The 21,603-nt window shown below is 39.9% G+C and overlaps 1 protein-coding gene across 4 annotated transcripts in view; it reads right to left on the bottom strand.

The window, feature by feature from the left end:
* The window catches only part of RAPGEF4 (Rap guanine nucleotide exchange factor 4), a 318,960-nt gene that overhangs the window by 35,125 nt on the left and 262,232 nt on the right, over positions 1 to 21,603 (bottom strand). For all 4 annotated transcript variants that reach the window (XM_029224814.1, XM_029224810.1, XM_029224813.1 and 1 more), the window contains 4 exons: positions 19,312 to 19,400; positions 14,973 to 15,051; positions 2,087 to 2,237; positions 262 to 350 (listed from right to left, as the gene is read on the bottom strand). In XM_029224814.1, the coding sequence (XP_029080647.1) occupies positions 262 to 350; positions 2,087 to 2,237; positions 14,973 to 15,051; positions 19,312 to 19,400 (408 nt within the window). The remainder of the gene's footprint in view (positions 1 to 261; positions 351 to 2,086; positions 2,238 to 14,972; positions 15,052 to 19,311; positions 19,401 to 21,603) is intronic.

Genomic DNA, 21,603 nt, shown 5'->3' on the forward strand with positions numbered 1-21,603 from the left:
TCTGGCTCCCCAGGCTCTCTCTTGGCGGCCATCCGGCACAGAAGGCAGCTAAGGGGAATCTCTGTCCTTTTGTTAATCTGGCCTGACTGCACCTCTTCACCCGACTCTCAGATTGCTCAAATCAGAATAGTGTGTGGTTGTTGACAAAGCATCTTTCACCTTTTGGGAGGTGGGCAAAGGACCTCCTGGAAGATGATGTGATTCAGAGGCAGCAGGCACTTACTTGATGAAAGCACACCCCAAAGCCAAGCCCTTCCTTACATTTGCTTGACAATCTTCTCCAACTCGGGCAGTTGCTCCTTGAGGGCAGCAATCATCCGGGCATCATCTGATACAGACACATAAAACTCCTGTAATTGGCAAAGGTCACAGGCTTTTAACAAGAACTGCAAAAGGTACGTAATTCTGTAAAGAGCAACAAAGACGTGTCCCTATGTCATCTGCCTCACTAGCATCTCCAGACCATGGTTTCATGGACTGGGGACAAAAAAGTAAAAGAGAACGTTACGGCATGCCTAAATTCACAATTGCAAGGGAGAAAAAGTTTTGGAAACTGATGGTGGTGATGCTTGCGTTACACTGCGAACGTAATTAATGCCACTGAATTGTATGCTTAAGAAAGATTAAAACAGCAAATTTTATGTTCGATATATTCTACCACAATAAAAAAATTAAAAAAAAATTGAATTGCAAATGAATTGTTTATATGATATTTATACCAAAGGCAATGCAATGCAGTGTTCTGGAATGGGTTATTTTATAGTCTATCCTTGAAGAGCACTGTTTTCACCTCAATGTTTTTTCAGGGAAATTTTAATATTTATTTTGAATATTATTTTAGTATTTGTTGTTTAATATTTACCACTGGTCGCGGTTAACTGTTGGTGGTAAAAGTACAGTCGTGGTTTTCAGCACTGAGCTGAAATTCTGCTGAGTTCACGTCACCAACTCAGGACTCTTCACTGACGTCCTGGGAATGGTCCCGCCCACCGTGCAGCAGCAGCCGTGCCCTGCTTTGTGCAGGAGCAGTGGCCTCCCCAGCAGGAGCTGAGAGCTGTGGCAGTGGCAGCTTCACACCACTTTGGCTCATCTGTAAAGTGGTCCTTTACTCGATGCAATGGGTAGAGGCCATGACCCAATGACCCAAGCTGCTATTATTCCTCTACATTTTCAAAATCCTTTATCCCACAGCCGTGAGGGACTCTCATCGTCCACCTTTCCTCCCAGCCTCACTTCTCTGCCTGCCAAATGACATGAGTAAAAAGGAGAGAGTGGGGACGTTTCTTTTGGATAATTCATTATTGAACAGACAGACTGATAAGGTTTGAAACAGAAGCCACATTGCCTTTTGCCCGCACAGGAGTAAGGTCCCCATCTCAGATTCGGAGGACAGAATGAGTCATCAAGGATTAAATGCCCAGGTCAATGCTGTAACTTGGGCTGGAGCCATGGGAAGGAAAAGGGAAGCTCAGCTTAAAGCAGTGTTTACAAAGTAAATTGTTTCCCTTCAGAGCTACCTCGTGGCCCCAGGAATTCCTCAGTAAAGTTATCTGCTTCTCTCTACTCAAAAGTATCCACCATTTGATCTAGTAATCCCACTGCTAGGAATATAACCAAGGATAGACCTATTGGCACAAAAGTGTTCACTACGCTGTTATTCTAGGAAGGTAAAAATGGAAATGATGTAAATATCCAATAATATGGGAACAAATAAATATATCTGTGGCAGGGCCATTAGAAAGTTTTATTAGAAAGACTCTACTGCCATGGAAAACTCCTTACATCAAGTGGAAAAAGCAGCCTGTAAAATGATGGGTACTACGTGATTACAACTACGGAAAATATAACAGAGAAAATAACCAAATGAAGATACATTAGAATGCTACTTCCAGTTATTGAATTACAGGGGCAGGATAATGGATGATGCTTTTCTTTACTTTCCTTATAGTACCTTTCTGATGAAAGAACATGTTAACAGAATCTAGAATCGGCAATTACAGTCCCTCCAGGGAAGCTGCCATGCCTATGGGTAGTCCCTGCATTGTAGGACAAAGGTGCATTCTTGGCAGGGATGACCCCCACGTACCTCCAGGAAAGCCATTGCCACATCATCCTCTTGCAGGACGTCTCCATACATGGCGGCCCACTGCAAAACCAGGCGGATGACTCGCCTCTTATTGTTGAGGGCATAATCCATTTTCTCCTGTTCTGTACCTTGTGAAGGCTGTGCGTGGTAGGTGCCAAGGAGTCAAGGAAGATATTTAGCCATTCACTGTGCTACTTGCAAAGATAGGGTGACAGATCCCAGCTTCAGAAAGCCTGCCTCCTGGACTACTGGAAAACCTTCCTTAGGCCCTCAAGAAGACCCTCACCTGCACACGGGTTCTGGACCAGATGCAGACAAACCCAACTGGCTTTGCCTTGATCGCTGCCCAAAGAATTAGACTTGCATGGCTCCACTTGGACTTGTGTGTTGACAAGGATTCTTGTTGCGCCTGGCTCCGGCTCTCATCACATTCCCTGCCTGCCTGCTGCCCTCCTTCACCTCTAGGGCTGGTAATGCTTCCTGCTGTTGCGCCTTGCCACCTCTTGTTGGCTCCCACGATTCTGGACACATCTCTACAATCCTTCATTATATGCGCTTCAGTTAAACACTTACGAGTGGGCATCTAGTCCTGCTGGAACCGTGACTGACACAAAAAGCACATGGGAAGGAAGTGAGACTGAGGTAGATAAACTCACCCAGGGTTAGGACAAGGAAAGGTTCCTGCTGTATCCGTCTTCCGGTGAGGGACTCAGACACAGTTTTTTTTAGACACAGTTTTTATACCATCCTTTTTTCTCTTGCTCAGAACCATTACTTAACTCTTACTGGCTCTTTGTGCATCACTGGTTAGTCATCTTAACTATAGATTCCTTGAGGCTTGGGGTAACACGTTACTTTTCTTGTATTCCGTACCATGCCTAGCACAGTGACGTTTACATAGAAATTTTATCCATTAATACAACAGATACCTGACTGAGTGTCTACTGTATGTGTCTGGTGAAGGTCCCTGCTCTCAGTTTACATTCTTCTGTGGATTACAGTAGGGAAAATATAGTATGTGATCAAGAAAAATTTTAGATTAGACATACTGTTCCTTTTTCAGTGATTTATAGTACATATTATAGACGATTCGTTCATAAAACAGTTTCCTTTTTATAACTTACACTGTAACTTGCACAGAGAGTACCTCAGTTAAGCCCTACTTTATAGTCTTGGGATGAAAACATCATTCTTTCTACAAGTGAGCAAGCTGACAGTAAAGGAGTGTGAATGGCCAAGATTACATAGTGAGATTGTAGAGCTGGTTTTAAATCCAAGACTCCTAATTCCAGCTAGTTTATTCTGCATTATACAATATCCCTGTGCCTCATACCTGGCTACAAGACTGGGCATGTCTTAGCTTACGACCATGACTTAAAAGGCACTGTAGAAAACTGTCTTGTGGCAGTGCTATGCTTGGGAGCTAAACCAGTCCAGGGCCTTTTCTAAAGGGACTATAAGTAATCATGATCAAGGTAAGTGACAGAACTTTAAAGCAAAGGTTTACTGCATGTAAATGGGTTGCAAAATGGCTTTCATCAACTGAGCACGGGATTCATAAAAAAGAAAATTGCTCAACCTGTATTGCTACAATTCTCTTTGAGCTTACAATAAAAAAGGGAAGAAAGATCACTTTCTGTGAAAATTATTTTTTTTCTGATTAACCCTTTGGTCTCTTGCTGGGATGCACACATAACTCAGTTTTTCTTTCCGAAGAATTGTAATGCTGGGCACTACATTTTAAGACTATCTTTTAGGGTACCTAGGAGCATAGTCAGGCACATGGTGGGTACCAAGCGAGTAATTCTTGACTGATTGAAAAATATGTACTGGTTCACTCATAAGTCAGTAAGAGAGTGAGAGAGAGAGAGAGGTTCTTTCCTACTTGTATGAGGCTGAAATGGTTTGAAATATCTAGTTGATAGTAAGTGGATATGATTCTAACTTTCCAGGTTATCCCGACTTGGACTCAAGGAAGCAATACACGTGCTTGTATGTTGCATCCAGAGACACCAGCTGCACACCTGTGGCTAATCTGTAGGGCCGTAGTGTAGGATGACTAAATTGTCATTGTCTCTGTGGGTCAGGACACAGATTTTTCTTGTCTTCTCTTCTGCTGGGGAAATCTGTCTTTTGTGTACAATAAAAACACATGATTGCAAGGATTAACGTGATTAACACTTCAAATATGGGTCGGGCTCTACAGTTTATAATAAATATGCTCAAGTGCTTACATGATCGTGTAATGCTCTCCACAAACCTGAAGGGTAAATATTTACAGATGAGGAGACCGAGGGTCAGAGAGGAGATCTGCCCAAGGTGGTTCAGTGAGTAAATGGCAGGGCTTACAAATCCAGGCCGGGCTCTTATGGCCACCCCTATGGCCCAAACAGTGGCTGTAGTGACTACACACTGGTGCTTGGGTTCATGAAATTATTACCAGTAATTGCATCTGGGAAGCAGAGATCCTAATGGGAAAGAGATTTCTCCTCCTCTCTCTCTTTCTCCCTCTCTCTCTCATCCGTCCTTCCTCCCTCCCTCCCTCCCTCCTCCTCTTTGTTCCTTCCTTTTGGAACTTTTTGCTGAAGTTCCTAGTTTCCTAGAGCTGACTCAGCATGTCCAATCCCGAAACCAAGGGCTGAGTGCCCCCCACTCTTCATGTATAGCTCCACAGCCTCCTGGGAGCTAGAACTGACTGAATCCAGAGGGAGTAGGAAGAGGCTTTCTCTTTTTTCTCATGAAAGTTACGAATCTTTACCTCTGGAAAAAACAAAAGGAAGCACTGATTTGTTTCACAAAGTCTTGCCTTTCCCCTTCCAGGTGTTTATTCACTAAGGTGGGGTTGGGAGTAATAGTATTTTCATAGCTGAATCTAGGCACGTGCTCAAGGATTCGGCCCCGCCACAGGCATTACACCATTCCAGTCCTCAACAGGCTGCTGAATCAGATTCTCAGGGGACACAGAGAAGACTCTACCTGTAACTGATCTGCCTGAAATGGTCACAGGGGAGGTGCTGGGGCTTCTATTTATTCCCATAACAATCTCCCCAGGTTTTTAGAATATTTATGCGATTTTTAGATTTTATTTAACTCCTACAAAAAAGAAGGGGAAAGAGAAGAAACCTATATTCCCTTCAGAAAGCAGCCAAAGAATAAAGAGCATCCCACCAGGTCCCTTGTCTCAATATGATGTCAAAAATGCAAGCTAACAAGAGTAACATTTCAAATATAGTATTTGTAAATTCACACACATCAGAAAGGTTGCAGAAACCATTACTTTCCGTGGCTAAAGCTGGGATAATAATGCATGAACCATTTGATGGAGAAAGTCCTATGTGGAATAAAAATCTAACTCTTCTCCAGCACAAATAACAGTTTAGAAAGGATCATTAATGCATACCACACACATTTTTAACATACGAAGAACACCATCTGAAATACATACTTAGCTAATGTCTGTTTCAAGAGTGGGTTAGTAGAGAATATCAAACACATAATAATCTAATGATTTTGTCATATGATCAGGAAATACTTGTATAGAATAAGGTCATGACTCGTGATATCATGACAGCTGGGTTCTGGTAAGAAGCAATATGGCTGCTTGAATTCATGGGAAAAAGTCACAGAAAGATAACATGGTTCTGGTATTTGATTCTGGTAGCTCATAAAGTGCTAGTTTAAAGCCTGGAAGAGAATCTGGAATTATTCCCTTAATTGTTACTTTTAACACAATTAAGAAAAGGCCATAGTAGTCCAAGTGGCCAAACTCATCAGTCATATACTGAGTTGATTTCAGATGATTCACAGAATCATAGAATCTGAGCTTTATCTCCTTCAACTCCACCATTTTTAGAAGTAAGGGAACAGGTAGAATGAGGTGAAGTGATTTTTCTGAATCTATCAATGGAATTCTTCCAACTAGAACTCAGCTCTCTTACCTCCCGCCCCAGTACTCTGTTGACTTGTTTATGTTATTGTGTTTGTCTAATATTATTATTTCTTTATCCAAACATATGCTATGCAGCAGAATTAGGTAACCTAGAAGTTTGTTGGATAACAGGGAAATCCATGCGAGATGTAGAACTGATCCTCAAAAGCCCTCAAAGAAGACAAAGCACATACAGAAAACCAGGAGTTAATTGTTGCAGCCTTGACCATCTGAGAGTCAGCGAAGCAGGATCCCTCATGTCTGAACTAGACCCCCTCTGCTATATATATTCAACCAGTTCTCTTGTCCAACGTCTGTTGATTTAGAAAGCAGTGGCTCTCCACTCCTAATCAGACCAGATATTCTTAAACTACTGATGATTCAAATCCTAATTTGAGGTTTCTCATTATGGTAATATGACTTTTCACCATCCAAGACCATTAAATAATCCTTCAGCAACATAGATGGACCTAGAGATTATCATATTAAAATGAAGTCAGACAGAGAAAGACAAGTATCGTATGATATCACTTGTATGTGTAATCTAATAAAAAGATACAAATGCGCTTCTATACAAAACAGAAATATACCCACAGACATAGAAAACAAACTTATGGCTACCACAGGGGATGGTGGGGGGCAGGGGGAGAGATAAGTTAGGAGTTTGGGATTAACATAGACACACTACAATGTATAAAACAGATAATCAACAAGGACCTACTGTATAGCACAGGGAACTATACTCAGTTACCTTGTAATAACCTATAATGGAAAAGGATCTGAAAAAGAACATATATATCTATAACTGAATCACTTTGCTGTACACTTGAAACTAACACAACATTGTAAATTAACTATACTTCAATAAAAAAAGAAAACAAATTCAAAAAAAAGAATCCTTAACTGCAGGAACCATGTCTTAAATTCAACGTGAATCTCTACATTTCCTAATCAAGGACTGGGCACGCAAACATAAAAAGCCTCAAATGTTCACCTTAAACTATTCAGTGACACTGTTTGGAGTGCTACATATAATAGAATATTCTTTAAACTGTTTTCCCCCCAAAATATCACAGCTCTTTAAAACTCTTTATCTAAATTACCTGAAATTCCATTTTGTCGAGATATCAAATGCAGATCGTAGATACATTCTAAATAAGTTCATATTCAATGTTACCAGGTTGACTAAGTCTACAGTAAATACCAAAATCTGGTACATCTTTTAAACAGAACCTTTTAGTTATTGGGTCTTTAGTCTATAGGACCACAGCCTTTCAGAATGACTGAATCTTTATTGAACTGGACCAGCCCCTTTGACATCATATAAACATGGATGAAGACAAATTGGATCTGTTTTCAGTGAGGTATTAGGGCTGAGAATCAGAAGAGGTGAAGGCCACAGAGTCTTTCTACCCTGCCAACAGCAGGTTTAATATTGCACTGAGGCATTTTCCTCATGCCGGCTCTGCCGTTCAAACACTGTAATTATTTCATATATTTTTACCTAGTTATTATCTTACTCACCACAGGCACCTGTAATTTTTCTGTATTTTTTTTTTTTACTGCTCATTTACTTATTCTTAATTCAGCTAATAATGGTTCCATGTATTAAAATTATCATGGGGAAAGTAAGTGAAAACCTCCTAGGATGTAGAGGCAGCAGGTTCATTACAGCCTACAACAGGGAATAAAAATATTATGTATACTTTCTGCAGTAAGTACATGCTAATTATGCAGCTATTTGTAAAACACTTATCAACATTCAGACTGATACTCTTCAATGTTGTTGTTTTTTAAAACCCTGCTTTGCATACAAGAGCTCTGCTTGAAGCTGAAAACAAACTTTGGGGGTCATCTGCCCACTGACTAGACAAAGCTTTTGCACATTATTTTATGCCATATTCCTCTCATGATGGTACAATCATTTATTTATAGGGGGCACTATTTACACAGGGCTTTAAGGTTTATAATGTATTTCCCACACACAGCCTTATTTGATCTTCGCAAAAACCTGGTGAGGTGGGTAGGGCAGGTATAATTACCCCTATTATATAGATGGGGTACAGCGAGGTTAATTGCCAAGTAATATAGGTTTCAAGACGCAGGTCTTAAACACGGGTCTTTTGACTTCAGAGCTCTTGCTTTTCCGACTGTAGTACGGGCCTCTTTACTACCCTGCTTGACTTTGTGGAGCCTCCCCACATCCTGAGCACCAAGTCTACTCCTTCCTTGATGCAGCATGTGCTTGGGAATGCAAGTTCTGGAATTAGACCATCTGGGTTCATCTCTTGGCTTCCCCACTTATCAACTGTGAGACCCTTGGTCAGTTAACTGACCATTTAGAGCCTCAGTCTCTCCATCATCAGTAAACTTCACAGGACTGCTGTTACGAAGGAGATGAGGCAATACTGGTAAACCACGCAGAATGGCATCGGAGACATATTAGGTACTCAGTTAAAGGTTATCGATCATCATTATCGCTGATCCACCTCTGGAAATAATACAAAATCTTTAAATGGATGGCTTTGGAATTTTTCATAAGACCAGGCATTTCTGAGTTGAACACTGTGATGCTATTCCTACCAACACAGCTGCTCCTGTGTTTGTGTGCACCTTCCTTATTGCTTATTGTGTGTAACCAATCCTTATTGCTTATCTATTAACTTGGAGCTCACATGAGCGCTTCATGCCTCCCATTTTCTTGCTCAGAATATTTTTTTTCCTCACTGATTTTCAGACATCTCTGCATTTTCAGAAGCCTTTAGTTCTTGGCTATTCTTTTTAGTTTTAGTCAGGGGTTTGTACTCATAGCAGAGCAGTTAGGACTTGGCCTAATGCAACAATTGCTTGGGTTCAAATATTGTTCCAACCCTTACTAGTATGTAACTTGGGACAAATTATTTATCTGCTCAGTCTCACTTCCTTAATGCAAGAAGAGTACACATCTCACAGTGTTGACATGAGGCTGAGAAAATGTATACAAAATACTTTGTAGAATGCCTGATAATACAGCCATTTTCTCTGAAAGAGGATACCATGTTCGTATCATCATCAAACCAAGCCTTCCTTATTGGAAATAAACTCTGAAATTGCGTATCTGCAGAGATAAATTGTTCTTACAGTGCCACATGGATCAAACACTTTTTGGAACCAAGTAAAGGACTAAAATGGTAAAATTTGGCTTCAACAAAATTTAAGCTGACAATCTTCCTTACAAATGCCAAGAGTATTCCTAAAAACATGGCTTTAAGGATCTGATGCTCTTCTGTAAATCTTGATTTACAAATTTTGGTAATTGTTCCTCTTGGAGAACCCAAGTCAACTTATAAAGAGAATACCCCCAGGTCATTTTCACAGAGAAATAAAGGATGGAGACTCTGCCTTTTCAGTAAGGAAAGCTATTGTGTTTACTTTGTTTCTGTATAAGGGACGTAATACATACAAAGGCAGTTTTAGCTAAAACTTAGTGGCAAATCTGTATTCCATTTTTTCTTTTTAATTCAAGAAACTAAATTATTTCCACGCCAGAAGCATAAAATTCATGTTCAATACTAAGCCAAAAGAAATTAGGATACTAATATTTGACCAAAATTATTGCTGTATTTAAATTTTTATAAATTTAAACCATTTATCACTTAAGATTCTTTCAGCTGAAGTAACAATCTGTTCTAAACAACAGATTGTTGTTTAGAACAGATAGTATTGTTGTATTTGTTGACATAACAGAGACTCTGTCGGTAGGGTAAGCTTCAGGATTGGTCTGAGTGCAATGATGTCATCATAGACTTCATTTTTTCCCTGACGCTCAACTCATCTCAGCTTTGTCATAGGGCTTATTCCCCTAATGGTTGTAGGACGGCTGCCACAGGCAATTGGGGCAAGAGGCTGCCTGTTCTTTCTTTTTTATTAAAGTATAGTCGATTTACTATATTGTGTTTGTTTCAGGTGTACAGCATAGTGATTCAGTTATTTTTTTCTGATTATATTCCATTATATGTTATTACAAGATACTGACTATAATTCCCTGTGCCATATAGTAAATCCTTATTGCTTATCTATTTTATGTATAGTAGTTTATATCTGTTGATCCCATACTCCTAATTTGTCACCGCCCCCTTTGGTGACCGTGAGTTTGTTCTCAAAGTCTGCGAGTCCGTTTCTGTTTTGTTCCTGTTCTCTTAACTGCTTTTTACTCAGAAGCCCCAGGAAGCCTCTCTTTGAATCTCATTGGCCCTGTCTACATTGGGCCTGCAATGTGAGAGCCAATCACGGTCAAAGGCAGCCAATTACCATGACCAGCTAGACTGACCACCTGACATGGCACTGATGGTGGGGACTCAAATACAATGTCCATTGCAACTGGAATTACATTAATGCTACACGGAGTTCCTCCAAACATCTGTTAGTATATGTGGAATCTCAGGTGGTTATTTGGCTTCCGAGTGCCTTGTAAAATGTAAATAAATATCATACCAGTGCCTTTTTTGCCTCACATGTGGGGGCTGGTGTTGGAAAGATAAAGTAAATGATGTGAAAATGCTCTGAATCAAAGATACGTTTATTAAAATTCAAAATAATATTAACTCAGTTGTGATCACTTAATTGAAGGCCTGCCTGCATTTGTACAGACAAAAAGAAGGCAGAGTTTAACCATAAAACACAAAATTACAATAGGACAGCAATAAACATCAAAAGCGTTAAAATATTCCGTATTCTTTGCTTACATTTAGAAACTTAAAGTAAGGAATATATGTGGGCAAAGGTTTAGCTGGAAGGATGCTGATTCATCCCACTGTGTTTGCTATAGGAAAAAATGTGGAGATAATCTAAATATTCGATAGGAAGAGGCTAAGAAAATTAATTATGACATATCTACCATATAACATTGTGAATCAATAAAAATGATAACATGTTATTCTCATGCATCCTCGTCACCTTGTTGCCCAGCACAGTATAACATTGTAAGTGTTCAGTGTTTGTGGAATTATCTGGAAAAAATGATGTAGTTTTATTTGTATATACTGATTTGAAAAGATATCCACAACATACTAAGTGAAGAAAACCATATTTTTAAAAACCATATACAACATGATCTCACTTATATAAAATTATACACGTATATAATTTCTGAAAGCTTTTTCATAATACAGTGGTGAGATACCAGGTGAATTTTGTTCTTTTTCTGTAAATTGAATTTTTTACAATGAGAATGTTCTATTTTTAAGGATGACAAAGCTATCTATATTTAGGAAAATGGTGTGAAAAAAATTAATGGGAGAGAAATGGCTCTGTTTGTTTAGTAACAAACCATACACAGTTATTTAGCGTATGACCCCATTCTTATATTTCAAAGCATATATCTATATGTATAGAAAAAAGACTGGAAGGCTACATACCAAAATGTTAACCACAGTAATACCTGGTAGGTTTATAGAGGGTTTTAATTTTCTTTTTAAAGACTAATGGAAAATTGAACTGAATTCTAAGTATAGATTTTAAAAAGATTAAAGAAACTAGAGATGAAAAGTACAGAAATTGAACAAATATAATTAAAAAAAAACTCATTATAAAGCACTTGTATTCATCAGGCCAAATCATGTTCCAAGCATATCTAATGAATAGAGAATCTCTCTCATTAGCACATAAAAGGCCTGAACTATTAATGTTAAACAGAGTTTTACCATCTTCTTCTGTGCTAAAAGCAAAATTGGAGGAGACATACAATGTGGATTAAGGACAGAAATAGCCACCAGTGGCTCAGGGCTCAGATCTTTTCTGTACTTTTCTGTACTTTAATTCTGAAAGTAATTACCTTTCTCTGAGCAAATCGTAATTTTTCATTATCCTAGTTTATTGATTTGGAAAAAGAGCAGTGAAAACACTGACTTCTTCATAGAGCTGCTATGAAAAGTCACACATATTAAGTACTTAAAAACACTCAGCCAAATCAACTCACTCAGTATAAGTGCTTTAATGGAACGTGGTTAAGTATTATATTTTACTATCCCTAAATCCCGTAACAACATGGGTATTAGCCCACTTGTTCCGTTTTACATTCTATCTCCCTGTCACATGAGGACATGGTGCTAAGCAGTTTATATGTGTCTGTTTTTGTCTTTTTTTTTTTTTTGACTGTTCATTGTCTATTTCTCCACTTTCTCTATTTTTCTTTACAGGCAGTCTCTATAAAACTGTCCAGTAAAGTGCTTTGCCTTTCTTTGACCAGTATATCAGCAGTGACTCAAGCTACTCCCAGGGATGTGGGAATGAGGTGAGGGCCCAGGATGTTTGGAGTAGATTTACTCTAAAAGCTGTTCCTTAGTTGCTACCCCCGAGGTTCCCTTCTAAGGTCTGGACTCTTTAAGGATTCCTTCAGTTCTCTGAGTTACCCCATCCCTCTGATGAATTCTTTTATTCCTTAAGTCACTCACAGTTGGTTTACGTTACTTATGACCAAGAAAAGGAGCTTACATAAGAAGCCTATATAACATCTCCCTGGAGGCAAAGGGACTAAAACTTGAGTCTTTAGCATGATATAAACACACTTACACATATGTGACTTTCAAGGATAGAGCCCTTTCCATTCGCTTGCCTGTGGCAGGATAAGTTCCTGGCCTCCCTGGCATGCTTTCTCGAGGCATTAGAGGACAGTAATTCTTGTTTTACTCCCAGTATCTAAGGACTGGACTTAAGCTGTCCAATATGGCAGCCACTAGCCACATCTGGCTATTTACATTTAAATTAATAGAAATTAAATAAAATTAACAATTCAGTTCCTCAGTCATAGTGGCCAATTTCAAGGCTAGTGGCTACTGGACTAGCACAGATATAGAATATTTCCATCACTGCAAAAAGTTCTGTTGGACACTATTTATTTGGTTTTAACAAATTAGGCCCACTTTGGTTTTTAGCCAACTGAAGCACAGATGAACATGTATCATGCATGCAATACATTACCAAGAAATGTTCTTAAACTCTAATTAAAAGATAAGCTTTTAAAGAAATAAGTTGTGAGGAAAAAAAAAGTGACACACCCCATGCTTTGAATCCTAAGACCTGGATAAATCCTAGTTCTGCCACTTGCCTTGGGTATGTTTGTTTTTGCCTCAGGATCCTCGTTTGTAAAATAAAGCTGATACTAACCCAGTAGAGTCCTGTAAGGATAAAGTAGTATAATATGGGTCAGTGGTGCCTGACACGTAAAGAGTTGATTCAAAATAGAACAATTAAGAGAATCTAAGTTCTCAAAGGGCGGGGTGTGAAGGAGGTGGTCTGAGGGCACTAAGTAGTGTAGATGATACCCAACCATCCTGATTCCTTCCATCTCTGAGAAAAGAATTAGGATTGGATATCACAGGCCTCCCTTGATTCTACTGTCCACGTTCCTGCCTTCTCCTCCCTGCAACATCATCCCTGCCACATCCCTACTGGGGCATGGCATAGACTTTCCCTCTAGGATCTTCTATTTTAAGAACAGAGGTCAGTGCTATGAATGTTCCCAATCAATTCTGAAGGAGAATAAGCTAATAAGAAATCAGAATTTGCCAGAAGAATATAAGCTTAATGTTTGGGGCTTTGAGTTGTAAAGATATGACTTGGCCCACTACGTTCTCTCACCCTTCTTTTGGTTTTGTTTGCCTTAAGCTTATCAACATGCTTACTGTTGGGGGGAAAAAAAAAAATCTAAACTCAGTGGTGGTTTTTATTTTTCCTTCCAACAAATCTCAAAGGTCTAATAATGATTACTAAGTATGGAGTTAAAGAACACAGAGAGATCCTGAATGTGTTAATTTTACTTGAGAAAAACTATATATGAGCCAGAAAGAATGTGTAATATATTTAAGTCTCATTAAGCTGTCATTACTTGGAAAGATATTTTCCAGGCAAATAAACACCCAAATCTCACTCTTGCAACATCCTCAGAATAGCACATTCAACTCCAATCTCCTATCCTCACACATTCTGTTGACTTCAAAGAGAATTATGGGTGAACAAGAAAATGAGAATCAGGTAGGGCAATTATAATTCTGAAAAAGGAAAACAGGCCACATTGATTGGGTTGCTCAGAGAAAAGAGAGCCATTCTCCTTCAATATATCTCGCTGCTCAAGAAGGCCAAAGTATTTGGGGGCCTAATTTTTTGCTGCTTTAAAAATAAAGCAGAATTGGAAAGTATACTTTCACATTCTGCCCAAGTTGAGGGTGTATCTCATTCATAATATTCACTCCTCTTATTCAACTTCTATCTTCTGAATGTTCCCTCTGTGCCAGACACTGTGCACCCACTGGTCAACTCAATAGACTATTGAAAAGCTGCCCCCAAACAAGCTCAGTATGAAGCTACCTAGAGGAACTGCCATTAGAATTTCAAGTTTTATATCTTTGACATAAGTCCATGGGATAATGATAAAAATAGCCACAAAGGAATACATTTCGCTATCTAGAGAACAGGGTGAACTAGGACGAATGTGAAAGAAAAGTGACCCCCCAATGATAACTTGTATCTATCTCAGCAGTTAGTGTTCTGATTAATACTACAGCTTAGAGGGACACAAACAGATCACCGTCCATCCTGCCAGGTATCCGGACAGAGGTACAAAGTCTGTCTCCGAGCTTAGGAAACTATCCCTAATAATATTGGTCACCATAGCCTTCTCTGGCCTACCTCCCAGGTATGTATATTTCTCATCAGCATTACCTTCCTTATAAGGGTAAACTGGCTCACTTTTCTCTGCACAGGGAATAAGGAGGAAATCCTTAAACATGGCACAGCAAAACCATGCCAGGGAGAGCTGGAAACCTGTGCGAGGGGAAAACTGCTGATGTTTCAGAGTTCGACAAGGGCGGAAAGCACAGTTCTGCCCGAGCCATGACTTACCTTGAGAGCATGCAATGAGATAATGGCCATGTACATGTGGGGTGTTGTCGAGGGAACAGACTTCTCACAACAAAAGGATATTGGGCCACCAGAGCTGGGCAAAGCTGGGTATTTGGCATAAAAACACAGTGCATCATAACAAAGTCATTTAAAACTGAATCTGCAGGGGGGCAAAACAAAGCAGAAAAGGAAATTAGATTCCTGTAGAAATGTTTAGGAAAGCAGGAGTATCTATTCATGTGTTCTTGGCCAGTGGTTCTTACACATCGGCTTGGGGTATTGTGGTTTTACTGTACAAAGAAGCACTGTGTATAAAAGTAATACGACTGACAGAGCTTGAGATCAAAACTCAGTTTCTTAGGACAATGGACAAAACGTATGGTAGTTTTAAAAGAGACAGACTTGTAATAATGACACTGGTCACCTGAGCCACAATTAATTTTAAAAAATATACATATAAAACTAAAGAGCCACACATGGGCAGTACCATGTATGCAGGATTAGGACATGGTCATTTCTTTGTCTATTTTACACCACCTGTCCTTTGTCAATATCTCTTTTCCTTTATTTCTTTTTTACCTTCTATTTCCAGAAGGAGCAATAAAAGATGAAAGGGTGATAGAATCACAGAAAAAGGAGGTGGTGAGAGCAGAGAACTGGTGAGGGAAACAAAAGCAGAAAAAAAAAAAAAAAAGATAAAGGCTGTGAGCAGCAACTGAAGCAAAACAAAAGCTCTCCAGTAGATTAAAATGGTGTATGTCCTATATTTGAAGCTATTTTTAGATAGGTAAGTGGGGGAGATGGCAAAAGAAATAAGGCAAGTCCCCCCAAATAAGCTTCATCTTGAATTTGATGCTGCTTCTTCATTGCAAAGACTATATTATCCAGGCAGCCTTAATGGGAAAGCACGTAAAGACAGACCTAAAAGCCTTAGGGGTACACAAGTTAAAGCTTTGGAATCCAAGATACTTGTGGGGGTTTTCAATTAAAAATGAACTTCCATGGCTGAGATCTGTGAAACCCACATAACTTCTCAAATAGAAAAGGGTGAGAAATATGAAAATTGTCTAACTATATGTATTGAATTTTCAATGTCTATGTTTTAAATTAACAAATACTGTCAAAGTTGGAATCAGTATCTAAAGGTTTAACTGTTATACGTATTTTTAAAAAATTGATATAATTGTCATAAATTATGTAAGTTTAAGATACACAAAGTGTTGATTTGATACATGTACATACTGCAGTATGATTACCACCTTAGCTTTAGTTAACATATCTATCACGTCACATAATACCATTATACTCATTTAAATATAGGTGATGAGTGTAATCCAAAGTTGTCATAACTAGGTGTGACTAGTGATTTCAGTCCCATTATACTGAGCCAGAGAAGATGCCGAGGTGTCAGACAGAAGATGTACGGAACTTTTTTTCTTAGGTATGAAAGGATGTTCATTGGCATGTCTGAGTTGAACATCTAGTGTCATCTTTATATGTTTTAGATATAAAGGATTTCTCTGAGGACAGGAGAGAAAATTCTTGCTTATAAGGCTCCCCGAGGCCTGTGCTATAAAGTAATTTAAATTTTGCTAAAGCAGAGATTTGAGGAGCATGCTCCAAGGCTGGCGAGACCGTCAATCAGCATGGTAATCACCCAGCACCCACATCTCAATGTGGCTTTCTTATTCTCTGCTCATAAGCAGTAACTCTTGAGAACTGATTAAAAAAATCATTTCCTACTAGAAAATGATTTTCCAAGTCACTCAAGGACTAATTCTGGTCGTAGAAGTAGAAAGTCTAGGAAACCAAAAGGTCTCAGGCAGAAAATACGTGTTTTGGGGTAAACTGAGAGAATGTACTATCAAAGCCAGGGGTGTTCATTTCTACGATGTAAACCAGTTTCACTGGCAACCCTGACATCTCTTTCGTATTGTAAATCCAGAAATGCCAAGGGTCTCCCACCCCACTGCATCCATGGGGCTGAACTAAGATTATTTTTAGTGTCTAGGAGGACCATACAGTAATTCATATTTTTGATTATAAGAAAGACAGATTTATTCTTTCATCCAATCCATGAACATTACTTGCAAGAATAACAAAATCAGAAAAAAACTGCAGGGAATAAAGTTCAGTATTAAATTATGACGTGAACTTAAGTTCTAATATAAAAAATGGAATGGTCAGGAGTCATATCCTAAGTGGCAGTCACGCTATATACACTGATTTCTGGCCTCCAAGTTTTTAAGAAGCAATAATCCAGTCCCCTCCTCTTTCAGAAGTGACTTTAAAAGGAAGAATATATTTGTTCTTCATGGGTAGTAAAGATCTTACAGATCTTTTCTTAGATTCCATAGTCTCTAATGCACCAGAACGTTCCTTTTTGGACAATATTCCCTTTAGAGAAGATGTTGTTTCTTGTATTATGCAATCACACATTCTGGGCAACAGTTAATCGGAGGGGAAAACTCTGTATTTTTCCTGACCTCGGGTCCTAGAAATTTGGTTTGAGGTTATGTTTGCCTCTTGGAAGCAAGCAATCCTCTCATAACTGGTCCCTCAAGGATTTCCTTTTTCAAGAAGAGATCTTATCACATTCTCCTTGCTCAGACATCTTCAACCACTTCTCAAGGCTTAGCTTCACATTTAAGATGGCTCTGAGATCTGAACCCTAATTCTTAGACCCTACCTTCTTTCTGACACTTATGTATACAATAGTCTAGCAAAGCCAGACCACCTGGTCCTCCTTGTCTCTTTCTAGGTCAGCACTCACGTTGTCCCTCAGGATGGAAGACTTCATCCTTAGTCTCTAGTTACTGGTTACCTGCCTTCCTTCAGGGCCACTTCAAAGGCTGTATCCTCTGTGACACTCTGCCTGGTCCCCTCAGCCTTATGATCAAGTTGTCTGCACATTCCTTTAGGTCCTGTAGCAGGTTATATAAGCTTCCTGAGGACAGGAGGGTGGTTTCTTGTTCACACTGCCTTGTCCTAAGCGTCCAGCTTAGCACCAGCCCAACAAGATCCTCAACAAATATTGAACTGAAAATAGCTGCCCTGGAGCCAGAGATCCTGGCTTTTATATCTACTACTCCCCAATTAATTCACTACATAAAAAACCTTAGATAATGTATATAAAAAAAGGAGAAACTGGAATGGGAAGATAAAATAAGAAGTAAATCAGTGGTAAAATACTTTTAGGAGGCATAATAATGTTAACTTTACCTTGAGTATATTGCAAAGATGACAGAACTGGACGTTGAACTACTACTAAGTTTTTTAGATAAGTCTTTGAACTTCTTTCAGTGAGAAATCTTCTTCTATGGAGTTCAGTGTGCTTAAAAATATTAACCCATTATTCTGAGGGGCCAGTAGCAAATGAATGTGGGCTGTTCCAAAGTCACACATAAGATGGTAACCAAAGTGGAGAATGATACCAAACTCTGAACACTTAATTCATTGGTAAGATTCATCTCATTTACCCTCAAATCTCTGTGTCTTAGTTAACAAGACTGGTTCACTGGAAGGTGGTATTATGAGTTGATTTTTTCCCCCAAGAAAGATACGCTGAAGTCCAAATTCGCAGTACCTCAGAATGTGACCTTGTTTGAAATAAGGTCTTTACAGATATAGTCAAGTTAAGATAAGATAATTCATGTGGGACCTAATCCAATTATGATTGATGTCCTTATAAAAAGGGGAAATTTGGACACAGAGACACATGCACAGAGGGAAAACGATGTGAAGTGACACAGGGAGAATACTGTGTAAAGATGAACATTGGAGTGACACATCTACGAGCCAAGGGATGCCAAAGATGGCCAGCAACCCCCCAGAAGCTAGGCAAGAGGCATGGAACGGGTTCTCCCTCACAGCCCTCAGAAGGAACCGACCCTGCCGTCACACGGATCTCAGACTTCTGGCCTCCTGATCTAAGAAGCAATACGTTCTGTTGCTCAAGAAGCAATACGTTCTGTGGCACTTCGTTCTAGCAGTCCTAGGAATCTAATACAGGTGGTGTTTCGTTACACTCTGGGGCAGCCCAAGCATCTCAGAAAGAACCACTTTACTCCCAGTTGGAGCACAGTTGTGCCTTTTACAGAGGCAGCTTCAAATCCTTTACGGGAATAGGTACTATTTAAATTATAGCCTAAGAGGTGCCTACGGAAGGTGGGATCTAAATGATAACTTAACAAATGCCTTTGGAAGGCTACTCTTAATATCTGTGAACGAGACTGAGCCATCTACAAAGCACAGCCAGGACGAGTAGGCAGAGGAGGGTCAAGAGGATGCTCTTCTAATGGTCATACACATGACCCATTTCTAAAACTGCTGTGGCTACACACACTGAGAATGAACTCAGAACTTTTTTTACAATGCTCTGCGTGGATTTAATAGACACACAACTGTTCTAGGTGTTTACCTGTTGCTTCATTTAAAGCTGGCTCAAGGCGTATCGTTTCTAGAAAATGCTCTAAAATTTTTTCAGGTGTTCCTGACATCACAGTATACCTGGATAAGAAATAAAACCATCATTAGCTTTTCAAAAGTGGGGAAATCATTAATATATAACATTTTACATATCTGCGTTTTTGGGGTTTTTTTTTTTTTGAGATCCCAGGGAACCACATGGACTCAACTTGTGACCCATATCCTCCGTAAGGTAAGAAGGATCATGTACCTTGTCAAAGTCACATAAGCAGGCAACAGAAACATCTCAAATTGAAGTAGTTACTAAAACATTATTCTTTTTTCCCTACATGGGACTAAAGTAAACTTCTTAGAGAGTGGCTCTAGCAGGCTGGGAACTGAGGCATTTCAGTCTTGTTTCAAGGGGGAATGAAAAGGAACATGTAAATCCCGGGGCAGCTCAGGGCAAGGGGACGTGACAGTAAACTACGTTATCCATATATGGGTTACTTGTTGCAAAATTTCGACCGCACGCTGGATTCCCCTGCCTATTTCTGGAATGCTCTGTGTTTCCCAACTGTACACTGGTATGTGCTTTGGAAATGCAGCTAAGAATAAGAGAAAAGAAAACAAACCCCCAAAACACCAATGAGCAAACAAACCCCAGTAGCATCTGAAGAGGAAATAAATCAGTAGTGGAACATCCATGTAACTTATGTCAAGGTCAAATATCAATTAGTTGGCAGGGTGGGGGACGTTAGGCATCATATCAGAAGATCCAGCCATGAAGCTCTTCAATCAACATGGGAGGATATAGTTTTTAAAATTGAAGGTGGGTTATTTCAAAGTCATATTCAAGACGGTCAAAAACAGTGGGTGAAAGCTATAGGCAAAATACATTAATGGGATCTGGGTACTCCTATTCCAAAACGTAGACTTTGCTCTTCTGCTTGGCATTTCACTTAGGGCAAAATGACAGGGAAGAAAAACAACAATGAAAATAAAATTCTCTTGTGTTTAGAAAGCAGCGGTAGAATTCAGTTCCAGGAGAACTCAGGGCTTTTGTGCCTCCTCACCAATACCCTTTCCCTGCCTGTTTGAGACCTCAGAGGAAGTGTGTTGAGATCCCAAGAATATCTCTAATGTATTCAATCTCAGGGGTTTAACCTCCTGCCTGAGGGAGTGAAGAAGAGGCAATGCAACATACGACCCTCTGCCCGGCAACACGGAGTGAGTGAAGCAACCCGGTTTTGAAGGAGGTAGCAAATGCAGTCTATTTGGAAGGTAACTGTTACTTAAGCCTATTGTGTGTGTGCATGTGCGTGCGTGCCCTCAGGACCAAAAGGAAGCTGAAGAGTTCAATCTCTGAAAGAATCTGGCTTTGGAGCCTTAGAGGGAGAGCCAGGGAATAAAAAAAACAAACAAACTACTTTAATCCGAAAAGTATGACCCTTTTCTCAAAGTAAACAGCATAGAAGATGAGGGTTTTCCCTCTTATAGGCAATGACTATTTGAGGGAAGGAGAGGGCGAATCTATAAATGACTTTCAATACTTAAATGGAGAAAATTGCTGAGTTCATTCAATAATTCCTAAAATGTATGATTCTTTGATGACCCTTCCAAGATGACCTGCAAGAGGAGCAGCATGTGGCCACACGAATAAGGAACTGGAGTTGGAGAGGGCAGCTAGAAGGCTGGCTTCCCATTCTGGTGTTCTTGGTGAGGACATTTCTTAGCTAGGGTTTTTGTCTGGCCAAAAAGAATAAGGGCTTGGGGCTTCCCTGGTGTCGCAGTGGTTGAGAGTCCGCCTGCCGGTGCAGGGGACGTGGGTTCGTGACCCGGTCCGGGAAGATCTCACATGCCGCGGAGTGGCTGGGCCCGTGAGCCATGGCCGCTGAGCCTGTGCGTCCGGAGCTGTGCTCCGCAACGGGAGAGGCCACAGCAGTGAGAGGCCCGCTTACCGCAAAAAAAAAAAAAAAAAAAAAGAATAAAGGCTTACCTGGGTGGCAAGCCTTGAATGCTCTCGGCTCACTAGTAAGAGAAAATGGCGTCTCTACTCTCTGCCCACCTGGTCAATTGCAGACATCAGGGCACCTGTCTTTTGCTGCCAAAGTCTTCCTCTAGTGGTACAACTGCCTTACCCTATCCTATCTCTCTTCTCAGCTCCACAGAAGGCTATTCAGGGGTTGGTAATCTCTCAGGACCAGGAACCCTGAAGAGGGAGGGGCAGGGAGCTTCTGGCCTGTGATCTTGCAGCTCTGGGCTTGGCTGAAACATGTTATTACTTTCTTTCAGGCTGGACACT

Source organism: Monodon monoceros, unplaced genomic scaffold, assembly GCF_005190385.1.
Source record: "Monodon monoceros isolate NGI ecotype Baffin Bay Population unplaced genomic scaffold, NGI_Narwhal_1 Super_Scaffold_16, whole genome shotgun sequence".
In the NCBI taxonomy this organism is placed as follows: domain Eukaryota; kingdom Metazoa; phylum Chordata; class Mammalia; order Artiodactyla; family Monodontidae; genus Monodon; species Monodon monoceros.